This window comes from Leopardus geoffroyi, chromosome B4, assembly GCF_018350155.1.
Source record: "Leopardus geoffroyi isolate Oge1 chromosome B4, O.geoffroyi_Oge1_pat1.0, whole genome shotgun sequence".
Taxonomy (NCBI): Eukaryota; Metazoa; Chordata; class Mammalia; order Carnivora; family Felidae; genus Leopardus; species Leopardus geoffroyi.
This window is the reverse complement of record NC_059341.1, coordinates 19,381,046-19,393,602: the sequence shown is the minus strand read 5'-3', so window position 1 is coordinate 19,393,602 and position 12,557 is coordinate 19,381,046. Positions and strand designations below refer to the sequence as shown.

The following is a 12,557-nucleotide window of genomic DNA, read 5'->3' as shown; positions in this document are numbered from 1 at the left end:
ACCGTGCCTGAAATTCTTGCAGGGTTAGCATTTTGTATGAAAGTATTTTGTATTAAAGTATTCTATATCATGAATGACCACGTTCATTCATTTAATATTTTCCTCTTCATGTAATACATGTAACGACAGGATTTTAATTTAGAAGTTTTGGCTTAGATGCTATGAGATGATAGATAACAGATAACACAGTGCAGGAGTCAGACCATATGTGTATTTTTTGGAAGGAAATACCTCAGAATCAGTTCCATACCTCTTGAACTCCTCCAGCAATTTTTTTTAATTTTATTTTTTTATTTTAGGATGGAATTTAATTTTTTTCTTAACTATTTATTTTTTTAATATGAAATTCATTGTCAAATTGGTTTCCATACAACACCCAGTGCTCATCCCAACAGGTGCCCTCCTCAATGCCCATCACCCACCCTCCCCTCCCTCCCACCCCCCATCAACCCTCAGATTGTTCTCAGTGTTCAAGATTCTCCTATGGTTTGGCTCCCTCCCTCTCTAACTTTTCCAGCAATTTTGAGACTGTAAGGGTGTCACTGGAGGGGGTGCCTGGGTGGCTCAGTTAACTGAGTGTTCAACTCTTGGTTTTGGCAGAGGTCATGATCCCAGGGCCGTGAGATCGAGCCCTGTGTTGGGCTCCATGCGATTCTCTCTCTCTCTCTCTCTCTCTCTCTCTCTCTCTCTCTGTCACTCTCCCCGACTCGCACAATAAATAAATAAGTCAGTCACTGGAGCAGAGAGTATTTGGAAAGAGGTGATTTTGTGAGAAGCATTTGTAAAGAGAATATTGGGGTGCAGGTTAAGGCATGCTGCTCACTTACCTCAAGGCTGAGCAGGGGGGTGGGAGGCGGGGCGGGTTCAGTGGAACTACCCTGAGAGCTGTAATGTGACCCTTGCAGTGACCCCAGGAAGAGCTGGCTCAGGATTGACTCCTCTCGGGAAATCTGGAGGGTAGGAGGCAGCCGCTGATGAACTGCCAGGTGCTTCATGCCCAGGGTTAGGGACTGGCCAGGGGGATGGGATGATTCTAACTGGTTTAGACAAAGCATCTGGGGATGGCGTAAGATGCTTGACCAACAGGGGTTTCATTTAGAAATGGTTGAGTTGGGGGACTGCATGCCGAACAGGCGCTTGAAAATCTTTCACTAGACCTCTCCTTTCATTCTTCTCTGAGAGATTGCCATTGTTGCAAATTTGCTGTAGAACCTTCCAGATCTATTTTTATGTGTAATAAAATAAACATACACGAGGCACACATGGACTTAAAAATCCGTAAATACCATGTGTTTTGATCTGTGCTTTGTTTTTCTCGCTTCGTATTATGGACCCTTTTCCGTGTTACGTCATATAGTTCTACCTCATTCTTACAGGAGGATTAAGTGTTTCATAACATGGATGTGAATATGCAACCATTTACCTTTCGATGTGTCACAGGCATTGCCACATGTAAACGACACGTGAAGTGTACTAACATGCTCTCGATATTACGTGCCAAAACCAGAACCCTCACTTTTCCCCCAGATCTGCTTTCCTTTTCCACTCCCTTCTCAGCAAATGGCATCAGTGAGGTCTCCGAAGCCGCTGAGATTCCTTTTGTCGGCAACTTTATTGACTCCACCCCCAACATGGTTTCTAAATCCATCCACTTTGCTCTGCCCTGGTCCAAGCTCTGTCTTGTTACTCATTTCGTAGATTTAATCGTACTTTTTAGTGGTGGCTTCCTTGGGCCACGTAATTAACTACCAAGAAACTACCAAATCACTACTTACAATTCTCTGAAGTTTGTCTCTTTATTAGGAGAGGGCAATATCCAACTCAAGGTACTGGATTGGGGGAAGGGGGTTGGGAGTGAGGGATTCGAGGCTGGAGAAGAGGATTCAAAATCATCCTCATGGGCCTGAGAATTGAAACCAAAAGAAAGCATCCTTGCCCTAGAGAAAGCAATGTGGAAAGAACATAAATTTGCGATTTTACATGTTTACCTAAGACAGGTTTCTAAGACATACTCCTTTTATGACATGTTAGAATGTCATGTCTTTCCTTCTTATGGTATAGATTTGTTTTACTCAACCATATGCTGCTTTCAATTTCTCTGTGTACCTTAGGGCTGGATGCTAGCTATTGAGAAGAGGGGGGAAAAAGGCCTGGGGGGGTCAGCTGTCCTATGATTGCCCATACATCAGGGTTGTGGTGATGTTATTATCTTTGCAATCCAAAGATCTCATTTGCGTGTAATCATAGCCATGTCCCATTTTACCCAATTGACAGGCGTTCACATTCATTTCAGCCAAACTTTGGGACTTTGCTGTAGTTCAGGGTTTAATTTTTCAAAGAAATGAATGAGGTATATATTGCTACATGAATGACTCCCAATAGTTAAGCCCTCCAATACCTATGGAATTGACCATAGGACTTCCTTTAGCCAAGAGGACATTAGCAAACAAGACTCAGACAGAGCCTCTAAAAGCTCTTGTGCACGGGGGCTTGCCTTTTGGAATAAAGGTGCTGTCATGTTGTTTTAAGCCTTCTAAGTTTTAGAGTGTTTTATTGTGCATTAATACATAAATGATGTCACTAGTGAACTATGTAGTCTATGTGCTTTAGAACGCTTTTAGATTTGAACATTCATATTGCAAAATTAAGTGACATACTTCTACCCTGGGACCGTGGTGGCTGTGTATGGTCAGTGCCTCAGTGTCTTTTTTAAAAAAATGTAAATGTTTATTTATTTATTTTGAGAGAGAGAGAAAGAGATCGTGAGTGGAAAGGGGCAGAGAGAGAGAGAGAGAGAGAGAGAGAGAGAGAGAATTCTAACCAAGCTCTGTACTTTTAATGCAGAGCCTAATGTGGGGCTCGAATTCACGAAACCATCAGATCATGCATGACCTGAGCTGAAACCAAGAGATGGAAACTCAACCAAATGAGCCTCCCAGGCACCCCAGTGCCTCACTTTCTACATACGTTATCCTTCAAATGAAGTGCTTTCTTTCAGGGCCTTAAAGAGGCTTACTGAAAATGGGGGGCTTTTTATAGACATACTGATAATGACTTTTGTGATCTTGCAAGTTAAATACTATTACTTAAACTGTATTCAGAAAAGTGAAGTTGAGGCTCTGAGTCAGTGAAAATAGGCCAAGTTATGAATAGAAGATAGGGCAAAATATAATATTTCTCTGCGATTGAGATCTTTGTTTATACCTTTTAAAATTTAGGATATGACAAATAAGCAAGCCAACATTTACTCTATACAGGGAATGTACAAATCTCAATTATGGCACATCTACAGTATGTTAACATAATAGGAAATAACTGTTTCAGAAGAAATTTAATTAGATACAGTCAATCGTTTTCTTTGAACAAAATTTTTCATTGAAGAATACATACGTACAGAAAAGTGTACAACTTGTGCACATCTTGCTCTATTTTTTATGATGAGTTTTCAAATGTGACAAGTCTCTGAGCCATGTTGTGTGTGTGTAATTATGACTGTTTTGTGAGTAACACATAATTCAGTTTAAGCTTCTCAGATAATTTATTGTTCTTAGAACCAAACAGTAGAGGAAGCCCTAGGCACGGCTTGATCTGGAGCCCAGACCATGTGATTCGGTTTTAGTTTCTGTTTTCGGGTCTCAGGCGGGCTTTCTTCTGTTTGCAAAGAGGCTTTTCACGGCTCCTGGGGTCCCCTTCTTCTCCACCCATGTCTAGAAGAAGAAGACAAACTTCTTGATATCTTGTGTAGTAAAAGAATCACCCTTATCCCTGGAGCAGTCACGAAGCACCAGGGATGGGGTCTAATGATTTATGTAAGCCCAAGAGGACCCTCAGACTTAGGCCAGTCTCACCCAACTGCATCGGGGGAGCAGTGAGTTGCCTGTTGGCCAGTCAGGGAGCTAATGGGGGGGGTGGGGTGGGGGAAAGAGGGACTGGATTCCAGAAAAGCAACCAACAATGATTCACTACAGAGCAAAAAGTGACAGTGTTACAATCACGTTTTATTGATATTCATCAAATGAATTATATATTAACCAATAATTGATCAATTTGATCATATTGAAATATAAAAACTTTCCCCTTGGCTGTGTTCTTTCTCCTAATTCAGGTTAGTAGAAAACAGCCTTCTGATTACTTGTGAATAAGTCACTCCAAGCCATGTTCCTCCCACAAGTTAAAACTCTTCCTAGTTTTGTAGAAATAAAAGAAGGAAGAGTCAAAAGCCATGATCCTGATGCCAAAATGACATCGCAGTTTTCAACGGTTTTTCAAATTCGCGTGGAGCCCTCACTGTGTGTTTTATTTTCTCCAGAAAGACTATAAGAGAGATCTGGAGACTGAAATAAAAGGGAAGGGCATGCAGGTGGGCACAGACACTCCTGATATCCAGAGAGCTAAGAAGGCATCCGAAATGGCCAGCCAGGTGAGAAACAGATGGGGATACAAGGTTGACATCAGACACAGTGAGTTGTGTATAGAAAAAGCGTAAATGGCGTCTTCACACGTGTGGCTTTGACCGTCAAACACGCAAATATCTGCATTACGATGGAAGGTTAAGCAAAGCTCTGAAGATTATTTTCTGTTCTTTTAGAAAGAATATAAGAAAGACTTGGAAAATGAAATTAAAGGGAAAGGGATGCAAATAAGCATGGACATCCCGGACATGCTTCGAGCCAAGAGGGCATCGGAGATCTATAGCCAGGTTGGTAGGAATGCGTTCTTCTGATATTCAATCACCATATGCTTCATGTGTCTCTAAGATTGATATCTTTTGAGGGCATTGTATTAAAAGTCAGTGCACTCTATTATAAAGGAGCTATTGGCCACACTTGATTAATCTCACTAACAAAAGGGACAAGTGCTGTAAATTCAATTCAATGGATGTTACTGAGTGTCCGGGCTCCCCTGTTTGAGTCCAACGACATTTTGATCTTTTTATTTTTATTTTTTGACTCTGCACACTTGAATCCAGTGCTCACATTACAGAAAATGATTACAAAATGAGTTTGTCTTTTAACCATTTCATAATGCATATTATCCTTAAAACAATCAGCTCCAACTAAGAGTGAATAAAACCACACGAGGTGGAAGGTGAAATAGAATATTAACTAAAAATTAAGAGAAGAACTGTTTTCTTGGTAAGATTTAATTTACCAAGTGTACCTACCTGTCACATGTCCTCTAGAAAACCCTTTAGGAAAAAAAAAACTCTCATAGAAAAGCTGGATATGAATATGACCACAAAAGACTATATGCAATGGAAGAAGAAGTTCTGGATAAAATCTGATCCGGGCAAAGAATTCATTAGTGAATATTGTCTTTGCTATCCAATGTACAAGGAAAAGAGTGCATCCCAATGGAAAAAAATAATAAAAGGGGAATGAAAAATTAAAATGGTTATAGAAAGCTGACCAAGGAATTACATTTGATTAACGGGATTTATGAAGAAGATACTTTTCAACAAAATCTGACCAAATTTGTTAACATTCCAGTTAAAACGTAAGCAGTGGGTCCAAACACCTGCTGGTGCAAAAGGGGGTGTCCTGATGGCCGTCAAATGCCAGAGGACTTGTGTGCTTCGCGGCCTCCTCAGATGATACAGCTGTTGGATGGTCCTGAAGTGCATGTTTGTCTGTCCTCAGTGTCTCATGCTGGCACATGAACTTGTAGAAGTCGGCTATATCGGCTGACTAAACTTAAAAGTAAATATGTAAAATAGGCAAATGGCCATTGGAATCAGTGGAGGAAATTTACTGTGTCTAGAATGCCAATCTCATTCATTCATTCAGAAAATACTTCCATTCACGTGCAAAACTACACCTGGTTTTGCCCTTGGGGAACTGCAGACTAATCTAATAATCAATAATCATGCAAATATTACAAAGCGTGATGTATGCCACCAGGAAGTAAGGCATCAGGCGTAAAGGCTTTCCATAGGAAGTGACACCTGAACCATCAGAATTCCTGCTTTAACTTGATAGCATTGCTTTTGTGTATGTGTGACAGAAGGATACATCTAACTTCAAGGAGTTTTAATTATTTAGGATACAGTTGTAATGATGCTGTGCTGAGTCTCAATAATAATTACCTTTCTTCACAAGCCATCATGGCTAACTTCGCTGGCTCTAGACCCAGAGTGCCTGGGTTCAAATCCTTGCTCTGACACTCCTTAGCTCGTGTCTCAGTGTCCCCATCTGTAAGAGGAGACAGTGATAGTATCTGCTTGTGGGGTTGATTCGGTGTGTTAATGCAGGTCTCGAACCAAACCTACGATGTAAAGATGCTGGTACTCAGAGAAGGTATTGGAGCTCTCAGTAGTAATACATTTACTAGACAGAAGAATTGAGATTTTTATCTCAACTACAGAAATGCTAGTACCTTTCCATTATACAAATGCCTCTTTTTCTGAAGTAGGAAGCAAAAAGCATAAATCCAGAAGCGTGAGAAATAGCGGGTGGAGAGAGCCAGCTTACTTGCAGGAGCTCTAGGGGCTCCTTTGAACAGGGACCGGGCTGCTCATCAAAGAGTAGGTTTCTTCTTTGTTCTCGTCACCGATTCCAGTGCATGTATGTGGAGGCTTCCCCACCCCGACGGCCAGTTCTCAGACACCAGTCGGGTATGGGAGAATTCAGCTCATCTCTGACACCATCTACTGGAAGACAGCACCAAGTTCCATAGGTTGAGGGTTCAGTCCTACGGGACTGTCCCCCTCCCCTCTTCAGATACCAGTTGCAAACTGTCACCTGTGCTTTTGGCCAACAGGCTATAGACCAGAGGTTCCTGGGACCCCCCCCCGCCTTGGGTCTAATTCATTTGCTAGGGCAGCTCACAGAACTCAGAAACATTTTACTGACTAGATCAGTGGGTCATTATAAAAAGTTATGACTCAGAACAGCCAGATGGAAGAGGGCACAGGGAAAGGTCGCAGAACTTCCAAGCCCCCTCCAGGTTCATTCACCATTTCCCCCAAATCTCCAAATGTTCACCAACCCGGAAGCTCTCTGAACCCTCTCCTTCTGGGTTTTTATGGAGGCTCCATTACATAGGGCATGACTGATGAACTCATTGGCAATTGGTGACGATTCAGCCTCCAGCCCCTCTCCCATCCCCAGAGGTTGGGGGTTGGGACTGAAAGGTCCACCCCTCTAATCACAAGTTTGGTTTCCTTGGCAACCAGTCCCATACTTCAGTGTGTCCAAATACCATTTCGTTAACATAGCAAGAGATACCTTCATCACTCTCACCACAAGAAATTCTGAGGGTTTTAGGAGTTCTGTGCAAGAAATAGGGACAAAGACCATAGATATATCTTATTATAAATCACAATATCACAAGGTTCTAAACTTAGGAGTGACATAGAGGCCAAGCCCTCCAGAGGCCTTTGAATGGACTAGGGTGGGGACCATCGCCTGAGAAGAGGGGAGGCCGCTTTTCTACTCTGTTTTCTTACTCTGTTTGCTTACTCCCTTGATTTTTGCTGTCACCTCAACAACTGCTTTGAATCATCATATATGGACGAGACATCATTTTCTTTCTATCTCTCATGCCTGTGGGCACACACAAACGCACACACAGTTTCAGACTCATGTTAGCTGTTTCTGTTTCTAGAAAAAGTATAAAGACGAAGCAGAGAAGATGCTTTCTAACTATTCTTCAGTGGCAGATAGTCCTGAAATGCAGAGAATCAAGACAACTCAACAAAACATTAGTGCGGTGAGTAGTAATTCCCTGACAGTTGCCACCTTGAAATTTTGTTTCTGTTAGGAGGGCCTTTGTTCCTCATTGTCTGATTGTGGCATTGTTTGAATTTTCTGTCAAACATATTATCTTTACTTCTTTAACATAATAAGAGTACTTTTTTAAAGAACCAAATTCGGGGCGCCTGGGTGGCTCAGTCGGTTAAGCATCTGACTTCTGCTCAGATCATGATCTCGCAGTTTGTGAGTTCGAGCCCCGCATCGGGCTCTGTGCTAACAGCTCAGAGCCTGGAGCCTGCTTCGGAGTCTGTGTCTCCCTCTCCCTTTGCCCCTCCCATGCTCACGCTCTCTCAATAATAAGTAAACGTTAAAATAAAACATTTTTTAAAGAACTAAAATTCAACCAAGTAAATTTAGAGATCTAATTGGTTTTATTCAATGATTCAGGAATCTGGAGGCATCCCATCTAACAAATAAATAGAGGATGATCGGTAGAGAGGTACAAAATGTAAAGCCTTTATAGGCCAAAGCTGCAGGACAAGGAAGTTATTAGCAAGAGAAAAGACAGGATTGCTTCAGACAAGGTCACCTTCCCTAGGAAAAGGGTGGGGGTCTATCATGCAGATTACCTCTCTAGCGCTGATCAGGAAATTCCAGGCTGATTGGTTTAAAAGTCTGCTCTTGGGAGAGGCTGAAACTGCAATTAGGTTAGGTATTAAGTCTTGATGGGGTTTAACATAAGTGACTCCATTTTGGGCCTCTTGTTTGTTCTTTAATAGTACCAAATGTTCTTACAAGGTATAATTTATCATGATTGTTTTGGAATTACAGATTCAAATCTTCTTCTTTGGTACAAGCAAGAGTTCTTGTTAACTGAAATTTAAAATTTTACTTAGGAAAGAGGTCTTAATCTTCTACACAGAATTTACTTCAAAGAGGAGAATAATCATATGAAGTAATTTTCTTGCAGGTCACTGATTTAAAATGATAATGTATTTAGGGATTTACTAGTTTGTAACCAATTCTTAAACTTTCATATTTTTTATTTTCAGGGATAGGAATTAAGGGACTGGGTCTACATTTAATGGATATATAAATAAAATTATAAAAATTGACCAAACAGCCAATATTTTTATGTAGAACTAGCTCATTAGTCCCTTAGGAGTTAAGCAAATGTCTCATCAAACTGTATATTGTGTTAAGTCTGAGGGCTTTTGGAATCTTTTCTACTTTGAAATAAATTGGCAAGCTCCACACCTCAAGGTGTGCTAGACAGGTGCCTCTGGGGCTTTCAAAGCAGGTGTGCTAATAAATGGTAAAGTCTGGCTGGAAGGGAAGATCTGGGAAAAAAGCTGTTTCCACCCTTATCTCCTGTGATTCCATGGTATTCTAGATTTTTATCTTGTGGAGGAAAACATCTCTGGGGCCTACTCTCCTACCCCCACCAGGGCCTCCTGGATTACCTAGTCTCAACAGAGGGAGTGGTTCTGTCCTCACATGCTTTTCTTACAATTATTCTATTATCCTGTAAACATTTTTTTTGTTTTGCTTTGTCTTTTAAAATATTTATTTATTTATGAGACAGAGAAAGGCAGAATACGAGCGGGGGCGGGGGGTGGGCAGAGAAAGAGAGGGAGACACAGAATCCGAAGTAGGCTCCAGGTTCTGAGCTGTCAGCACAGAGCCCAACGCAGGGCTCGAACTCACGAACCATGAGATCATGACCTGAGCTGAAGTCAGACACTCATCCGATTGAGCCACCCAGGCACCCCAGTTTGCTTTGTCTTTGAAAGGGGTGGCTGTTGGTAGGAGTGGAGAGACACGTGGGAAGGTTAATGAATGAGTGGAAGACAAGGGAAACAGAATGAGTAAACTTTGATGTTGGTGACAGAGCCAGTATTTTCTTTGAAGAGAATGAAGGCATCTTTGTGTTTGGAGAGTAGCACTTGCTTAAAATTTCATGCTGTTTTTGAATTAAATGATACTGCTTAGTAAGCTTTTATAGTATGCACTTTGATTTTCCTCAAACACACATGTAACATATATTCATATTTAAAGTCGGGAACTCTAGTTTGCCAACTTATATCCTAAGACCAAATAATCTGCGGTCACCTAGGGTAGCATGCATGCTCTAGAACAAGTATGAGAGGGTTACTTGGGGAATACTATGCAATATGAAACCAGAATTGGGCATTTATTGTGATAATGGATTATTTAATTGATTGATATGACCTTGGTACTTGTAAATAGAGGCTGTATTCACATTACTTGAGAACCTGAGACATTGTCTTTCTTTTACAAGAATCTAATCTAGGACTTGAATTCTAATACGCTTACAGTTATTCTTTCCTTCTCTTATAATTAAGGTATTTTATAAGAAAGAAGTAGGAGCTGGCACGGCCATAGTAGATACTCCAGAGACTGAACGAGTGAAGAAAAATCAGCAGAATATTAGTTCAGTAAGTTCTCCATAGCATTAATTATCCTTTCCAAAAGCAAACATCAGCTAGATAAATGTTTTCAGTTCTTTGCTAAACTGGCTGCTTTTCTTTTATTCTTCGCTTTGTTAAAATGCTGTTTCATCAAATATCAAAGGTCTCAGTTTCAGAAGGAAAACTGTAGCCTTGTTCCCCTTGAACCTAAAGCAGTGTTTCATCTTGATATATCATAGTGCACAAGAGATAGATCACTTTAATAGTCCAGTAATGAAATCTGGGATTAGATTTCATCTTTTGAACAGAATTTTAACTGTATTAAATTTTTCAGAGAAAAGATAAATTTCAGTACCTCTCCACAACTTGGAGGAAAGAAATTTTACCCTGTGGAATGATTAAAGGCCCTTAGCACATTGATTTGGTGGCTTAAGAGAAGGTTTCAAAGGCCCCGTTTGCCTTTTTCTTTTTCCAGCTCCCAGCGAAACAAAAACATGCACCTTCACCATGATTTGTAAAATAATTTACCCTCCAGTTACCTTTGAGCTTGGGGGGCGGGGGGGAAGGGTAGAGGAGGCAAGGAGCAGGTACTGTGATGGGTAAAAAACTTCTCCCTTCAGTGCTTGACAATTTACAATGAATAATTGCTATCTTTACCAACAACAATTCTTCCATGGATATTTAGTTTCTTGTTGAGGAAGTCATAAAGTTCTTTCCTGAAATCCCCTTCTTTTCTTTTTTTTCTTTTCTTTTCTTTTCTTTTCTTTTTTTTCAGAGAGAGAGAGAGAGAGAGAGTGCTCATTTTCAGAGCATCTCAGTCAAATGCTCAGGGCTCTTGGGTGGCTCAGTCCTTTGGGTGTCTGACTCTTGATTTTGGCTCAGGTCATGATCCCAGGGTCTTGGGATCAAGCCCCATGTTGGGATTCGTGCTGGGCATGGAGACTGCTTGAGATTCTCTCTCTCTCTCTCTCTCTCTCTCTCTCTCTCTCTCTTCCTCTGCCCCTCTCCCTTGCTTGCACTCTCTCTCTCAAAATAAAATAAAAAGAAAAATAAAGAGTCAGGTGCTCAACGAACTGAGCCACCCAGGCACCCCTGAAATCCCTTTCGTGACCTTTCTCTTCACCTTCACTCTTAGACACAGAGCCTTTCGTTAACTAGTTCAAGTAGAACTGGTCTGGTTAGACATACATATCAGTCAGGACAGTATGTGGCATTCTAGAGTATGAGTATGCGTTGGCTTTTGCAGAGAAAAAATAGAAAAGGCAAGGTAATGCTGTATTAAATCATATTTCAAAAAAATCTGCAGAATACTAGTGCAGTAAAATTTCTGTAGTCTGAATGAAGCTAGCTCCTGAAGGAGGCTTCCAGAGAAGACCTTACAATGAGGGTGTTCCCATCCACCATGGCGAGAGCCTGTGTCAGGCAATGCTGGGGTCCAGCTGGAGAAGTTTGTTTGGCAGAGAAGGATGAAATGTTTGTTTCCTTCACTTTCAAATGATAATATTTGAAATGCACCCATCAGTGTACTGAGATACAGTGTTAAAAATGTTCTGTGGTAGGCGATTCCATTGCCTGCAGTAAAATGACTGCCTTTTTGATTAGTTTAGAGTCGTCTGAAAAACAAAAATGTTCATCTTTAATCATGTTTAGCTTCTCACCCGAGGAAAATCGCACAGAGTAGTGCGGTTTATCATTTCTTTTTCCAGCGTCCCACTGCCTTTTCCAGCAAACAATAAATGTGTAGTTCTGTATCTCTATAAGGTTGGGCCATAAACTCCTGCTTAGTATTCAAATGGAAAGTTGCCCTTTCAAGATTAGCTAGATCTGTCAAACGAAGATATGATTCTCTAACATTTAAAGATCTCGACATTTTCCACCTCCATCGTACAAGCCTTTTAGCTATTAGCTTTCTCTGTTAAGGAGTGTTTTTGAATCTTATTTAGAGGTAGTCTTTCTTGGTGTATTCTCAATTTAACTGTTTCACGTCTGAGCTAACGTTGTTGTTACCCATATTCAACCTACGGCTACTAGGACATGGATGATATCTTAGATATTTAGGTTACCATTTCTTTGCGACTGTCAGTGTGGATTTCAGCCTTCATCATTTAAACATTACCAAGTGATTTCTAAACCCTGTTTTGTGTAGATTTAAGTCTTTGCTAAATTTCAGCATGTGCCTCTTAAGTTCAGCCTGTGTTTGCATACAAATAAATATTTATGTGTGTCCTTTTTCTTGAATCTAATCTTCCATGAATTTTAGACATATTGAAATACCACCAGATAGGATGGCATTACTAATCTTTTCATAAATTTAAAGAGCTGTTTCTTGTCCCATGCCTAGCAGTGTGCTGGCTTTATCATTTTTGTCTGGTTGATCTTCCTCTAAATGGATTTGAAGGAAGGGCTTTTGAATAGAATGGGTGCCAGACTA

General features: G+C 40.8%; 1 protein-coding gene across 1 annotated transcript in view; it reads left to right on the top strand.

Moving 5' to 3' along the window:
* The window catches only part of NEBL (nebulette), a 111,024-nt gene that overhangs the window by 55,899 nt on the left and 42,568 nt on the right, over nt 1-12,557 (top strand). Inside the window, 4 exon segments of the mRNA XM_045464332.1 lie at nt 4,310-4,420; nt 4,589-4,699; nt 7,606-7,710; nt 10,061-10,153. Coding sequence (XP_045320288.1) covers nt 4,310-4,420; nt 4,589-4,699; nt 7,606-7,710; nt 10,061-10,153 — 420 coding nt within the window.